Here is a 6493-nt window from a genome sequence, read left to right as displayed (position 1 = left end):
AAAGAAAGAAAGAAAGAAAGGGCTGTCCGGTACACTAAACTCCCGCTATGTGTGGGGTCCGGGGAAGGGCCGAACTATAAGTGTCTATTGTACGTAGCCTTACCCTGTATTTCTGCAAGAGGCTGTTTTCACGGCTCGAACCTGTGAGCTTCTGATCACATGGTAGCAACTTTACCAGTTTCGTCAAGGCTCCCCTTTTGGATCTTTCAATATTCATGCTTTGTTTTTTGTTTCCTCTCCCTCCCTCTCTATTAAGGCAGAGGAGGAAAGTTATCCTCATCCTTTAGTAGATTATAGAAGTAACAGAAAGAAAATAATCAATATGGACCAATGTTAAGAATTATATAAACTTCACTTTCAAAGTTAAAATAAAAGTTCCTTAACCATGTACATTTTAACTTCCACAGTACAGATCAATAGAACCTCTCAACTTTCCAGCCACAACAGAAAAGATACATTTCATTTTACAGAATTCAACTTTTACACAAAGAAAGTGGAATATCATTTCAGATCAGATACCTAAACTAACTTGAGAATTATACTACATAGCAACTATCAACAGGGAAAAGAAACCACATAGGGAAACTAGACCTCAGAAAAATTGTGCCCCTTTTTCTCAGATTTGCTTGAAGATCTAAATGTCCAAGGTTCAGCATCAACAAGCAACTTGACAACTTCTTTCATGTTGGGGCGCAAATTAGGAAGCTTAGTTGTACAAAGTGTGGCGATTCTCAGCACTTTGATCATGTCTTCCTGAACAAGTTCAGAAACCACCTTCTGATCGAGAACTTTGACAATGCTTTCCTTGTCATTTAAATGAGTTGACGTCCAGTAGACCAAGTCTTTGCCTTCTCCAAATGCATCTTCTATTGGTTTTCTTCCCGTTACTAGTTCCAATAGCACGACGCCAAAGCTGTAAATGTCACTCTTTTCTGTTACTCTCAGAGTATATGCCATTTCTGTCAAGCAAACAAATAAAAGGGTTAATGTTAGAAGGTTATTTCACAAATGATAAGTAACAAGAAAAGCAAAAATGGTCATTGAACTTCTGGTTTTCTTGAATCTTACCAGGAGCCATGTAACCATGAGTGCCTGCAAAACAACTGAGCTCGGATCCCCTAGAAGAAATTTCTGAGACTTTTGCAACCCCAAAATCTGAAACTTTTGCTTCATAATCCTCATCAAGTAGAATGTTCGTTGATTTAATATCTCTATGAATAATAGGAGGGCAACAATCATGGTGCAGATAAGCAATTCCCTTTGCAGCTCCGAGTGCTATTTTATATCTCTGGTACCAATCTAATTCTGGCTTGCCAGCCTTGATCTCTCGATGTAGTGCCTCGAAAAGATTACCATTTGGCATGTACTCGAAAACCAAGAAATTTGAACCTTCTTTCATTAGACTGGCATACAACTTTACTATATTTCTGTGCCTGATTTTCCCCAAAATTTCCATTTCCCTTGTCAAAACTTTCACACCATTCCCTTTCCACAGCTGCTTCACAGCTACAGTTCCACAACCTTTCTTCAAGTCTAACCGATAAACTTTCCCCGTACCTCCACTTCCAATCAAATTGTCTTCGTCGAAACCACAAACATCATCTGCATCAAATTCCACATGGTGGAAGTTCTCTAGCTTCCATTTTGGATTTGTTCCCTTGGCTTCCTCCAGCTGTTCTTCAGGATCCCCTTCATGACTATGCTTGTAGTTTAGGTAACTGACAAGCAATAAACCGCCCATTAGAACAGCTAAGGAAAGCAACACAATGCAAAATACAACTAGTTTGTTTAACTTGTGTTGAGCAGCCTTTCCACCACAACCCCCCAAGCCCGAGTTCATTGAGAATTTGATGCTTTCGTCAACACAAAGTCCCTTGTTATCAGCAAATGCCTTATCTCCTCCCATTGTTAAAAGATCCAATAAAACTTCTCCTGATAGCTGGTTGTTAGAGAGATCTAACGACGACAGCTTCAGATTGTCCAAGCTAGTCGGTATTTTACCAGTGAGCCTGTTGTGTGAAAGATTCAGAGAGTTCAAAGATGTCATTGTCGATAAAGAATTGGGAATGCTACCTGTAAGAAGATTTGAAGCAAGATTCAGGTCTGCAAGCCTAGGAAATTCACCCAATTCTGATGGGATTGTCCCTGAGAATGAGTTCTTCTCCAAATGCAAAGATGAAAGTTGCTTCAGTTTACCAAGCTCAGAAGGTATTGCGCCGGAGAATTCATTGTTATCCAAGTACAGCCTTTCCAATTGTGTGAGTTTCCCAACTTCTTTTGGAAGCTCACCTGAAAATCTGTTATTTGATAACACCAACTGACTCAAGCTAGTAGCAGTCCCAATATCAGGAGATATAGTTCCACTGAACTTATTATCACTGAAATCCAGCATCAACACATTTGGAAGTCCCCATACACCATCAGATATTTTCCCAGAAAGTTGATTATTACTTACCCTCAATCTCTGTAAAGACTTACAAGAGGAATAAGTACTTGGAAACTCCCCTGAGAAACTGTTCTCAATAGCTAGCAAAAACTGCAAGTTCCCATTTTGGCACAAGTATTTTGGGAATCCACCAGTAAATTTGTTTTCAGATATGTCTATGCTATTCAGGGGCGAAAACCGACCAAGATTTGCTGGAAATGCCCCAGAAAAACTGTTCCTGTACACAGAAAAGGCATCAAGATGCTGCATTTCTCCAAAAGCAGGAGGAATTTCACCAGAGAAGTTATTCTTGAATATTTGAAACACTGTTAACTTCTTCAGGTTCCCGATTCCCGGGGGCAGCTTCCCGTACATCTGGTTGCTAGAAATATCAAATTCCTGCAAAAGAGAGAGGTCTGCAAGTTCTACAGGAAGTTCACCTGTCAACTTATTTTGAAACAGCTCAATTTTCCATAAATTTTTCAGCTTGTTTATATACTTTGGGAAATTCCCAGAAATCTGATTTCTTGAAATATCCAATGTTCCTAGTGCCTCCATTTCAAAAATGGATTCTGGGATTTCTCCTATCAAATTTGAGCCTGCCAAGTAAAGCCAATACACTTTCTTTAAATTCCCAAGAGTCTCAGGAATTTTACCTTCAACAAAGTCATTATCCCCTAGGCCTAGTGCAACCAAACTAGTAAAATTTCCAACCCAAGATGGGAACTTTCCTGAAAAGTAGTTTATAGACAAGTCTAAAACTTCTAAGTTAGTCAACTTAGATAAATCAGGTATGGTTCCATTCATGTCATTTCCAGTGACATTCAAGATTTTGAGATTGGTGCAGTTGGTTATTTCACTTGGAAGGTTCCCTGATAAAGAATTTGAAGGTAGCACCAAAGAAGTGAGGCTTTTGAGTGAAAATATTGAAGGGGAAATTACCCCAGAAATGGACTTGTTGTCAAGGGAAATTTCAGTAACAAGACCAGTATTTTGATCACATGTAATTCCATTGAATTTACAAGGAGTTTCTGAGTCTTTCCAAGAATCCAAGTAACTCAAAGGGTCATTGAGCTGCTCTTTGAAATGTAAAAGGGCCTGAGTTTCAGCAGTTAAGGACTTGGATGGCTGAAAAAACAAAACCAAAAGTAAGAAAGTGGCAAGAATTTGGAGGGAGTGGAGTCTTTGGATTCTTGCCATTGTTGAAATTGGAAAGGGCAAAAGGGTCATTTCATGAGGGGAGACAAATCCAATCAGGAGCTCCATTATTGCCATGATGGGTATCCATCCTAGAAGTAGCTGAAAGAAGGACAGTGGAAAATCAGAAACCAAAAATTAAGGTAAATGGTATAAAAAATGATTAAAACAATAATATATCCAATTCAAAAAAAAGCTGTCTTTTATCAGAAGTGGTGTATACCTAACCAAATGTTTGTCATATACTTTTATACTTTTTCCAATAGGAAGATAAAAATTGCAGTTCAAGAAAAAGAAAACTTACAGATACAGGAAGTTCAAATTACAAGATAGAACCAAATATATACACATACACATACACATATTGATTGTTGTTGGGTGGGGGTGGGAAGGAAATAAACTGATGTTAAGATGTCAATTTCTCATTTAGTTGTGAATTACACATATAAAAACAAAATTATCTCCCTTTAAAGTGACTCAAAATGTATAGTTTCACCTTATTTTTACAGACTGTCTAGGCTATGAGAAAAGATACTGATTTACACCCCAAAAATGGATAGTAATATAACCAAGAAGATTGAAATCTTGGATTCAATAGCTGTAATAATAACAACCTTTTAGAAACTTATTCTTAAATGAGCAGTAACATAGAAACTTTTTTTCCTAGAAAATTAGCATACTAAAATAGGCAAACAAGAAACAGGGGAATGGACTGATTGACAGAAAACAAACAGCTCATAATTCAATCATAAGTACCACAACAGAAACAAAGATATCCAGAAAAAAAAAATAATTAAGAAAAATCATAAGTAACATGCATCTTAGTTGTTAAGAATCATCTCAGGTACACAAATACTTTGATGGACAATTATGTAGTTATTACATAATAATGAAGAGCAAAAACTTAGGAAAAACATATATAATGATGGAAATTAAGACTAATAACAACAAATGAACAAGACTTAAAGGGAACATAAGTTACCTGAAATAATAATGATGGTTTGTACAAAACTGAAGTTTTAATCTCAGAGCCAGAAAGTTTTTCTTTCTCACAAGAATTGAGGCATAATCATGACTTTTCAAACTTTTTGTTTTCTTCGGTACCCAAAAGAATTCAAAAGTTGAATGGAGACCCCAAAAGCAAAAGGGAAGTTGCAGTGTCACCAGATACAGAAAAAGAGAAAAGAAGTTTCTGAAAGGAAAAGAGTTTGTTAGTTTAAGTCCAGTAAGTAAGAGGAAAAAGGTATTATTAGTAGGAAGGCAAAAAAAGACAAGAAAAATAAGGAGAAGGAAGAAGAGAAGAGGAGATAAGGCAAAAAACAGGGGGTGATGGTGTTTGGTTTGTGGGTGTGGGGTGGGGCGTGGGGTGGGGGGGTGGGGGGTGGGGTGCATTGATTAATGAAAGAAACAATGTCTGAAGGTGAAGGCTGAGCTATGCAAAGAAGAAGGTGACAAAAAATGGATAAAGAAGCTTTTCTAAAGGAGAAGAAGTTGTAAGAACCTCTAAAACCCACATATTCTACTTTGATTTAGATTAAGACCTACTATCATTTTGGTGAGAATTTTAACTCTTATATACTATTAAAAAGGACAGTTCATTGTACAAGACATCTCATGTATACATGCAAAGATCGCACTCTAAGGGATCATTTAGTTGGAATAGTGTTTAACCCAAAAAATAATTTTTAAGGTCAAAGCAATAATTTTATATAACGGGCCACAAGCAACTGATTCAATACAAAAAATATAAAATTTCGTTAATACAACGTGATAGAGAAGTGAGAAATAAATTTAATGACAGATAATATAATAAAAAATAAAGAAGAGAAGAAAAAAATGTTATTGAATGATCCTTGATAGGATAATGAGCCGAACAGAGCTTGAAGGACCGAACTATGGCTAACTTGAGAGCAATATGCTATAAATTATAATGTATAGAATTGTAGAGAAGAAAATTAGATTTCCCCAATGGTGGTAAAAGTATGTCTATTTATAGGGCCAAATCTAAGTAACCATTCTCCTTGAATTATGGGTCCATTATGAGCATTTACTCAACCCATCCATTACTTTTGGAAGACTTGTAACAACTGTGTAAATGCTGGAATTCCGTAACTGATGAGTTAATTCCGTAATTGATGAGTTAATTCCATAACTGATGAGTTAATTCCGTAATTAATGAGTCAATCTCGTACTTGTTGAGTCAATCCCGTGCCTGTTGAGTCAATCTCGTGCCTGTTGAGTCAATCTTGTAATTGATTGCCTTGTTCTGACTGTTACAATCATTTATTAAATTTATTAATAATTGATTTGTAACTGATGGTGTAATGATGGTAAATCTCATATAATCTGGGATTAATTGATTCTTTCCTCATTTGTAATTATGAGATATTTTTCCGCACATGATCCGGACTATTTCATGATGATCAGTTCCGAGGCTAACATGCATGGTACGATTATGGTCGGTCCCGGGGGTGTTTCACATATCATCTTTACATGTCATTCTTCACTTTTCTTCAAACTTTGCTGACACGTGTCGCCATTTAATAGACCCACATGACGAGTCTAATTTTACTAATACAAATACGATTTATACTGGTATAAGTTATGCCGGTATAAGTTATATTGGGATCGTACTCTAAGGGGTATGTTGTATTAAGAATGACAATTGCATAATTTCTAAGCAGAAGGTATAAGTTATATCGGTGCTAATTACCCTACCTTCTATAAGGTATAAGTTATCCCGGTGTTAAAATTAATACCGAAATAACTTATACCTTGTTTGCTAACCAAATCTCTATTAACGCGGTATTAAATTTTTATACCATCCTTATATCTTCTTATACCTCATGCGAAGCGACCCCTAAGGGTGTA

General features: G+C 36.5%; 1 protein-coding gene across 1 annotated transcript; it reads right to left on the bottom strand.

The window, feature by feature from the left end:
- Positions 1 to 333: 333 nt before the first annotated feature.
- Positions 334 to 5151, bottom strand: LOC104229363 (receptor protein-tyrosine kinase CEPR2). Its single transcript, XM_009781998.2, has 3 exons — positions 4605 to 5151; positions 1069 to 3724; positions 334 to 959 (listed from the first exon to the last, which is right to left on the bottom strand). Exons 2-3 carry the CDS (start codon positions 3698 to 3700, stop codon positions 586 to 588), a joined length of 3006 nt encoding a protein of 1001 aa, XP_009780300.1. The 5' UTR covers positions 3701 to 3724; positions 4605 to 5151; the 3' UTR covers positions 334 to 585.
- Positions 5152 to 6493: the final 1342 nt, after the last annotated feature.

This window comes from Nicotiana sylvestris, chromosome 6 (assembly GCF_000393655.2).
Source record: "Nicotiana sylvestris chromosome 6, ASM39365v2, whole genome shotgun sequence".
Taxonomy (NCBI): Eukaryota; Viridiplantae; Streptophyta; class Magnoliopsida; order Solanales; family Solanaceae; genus Nicotiana; species Nicotiana sylvestris.
The sequence above is the reverse complement of the archived record's forward strand: the minus strand, read 5'-3'. Positions and strand labels throughout refer to the sequence as shown.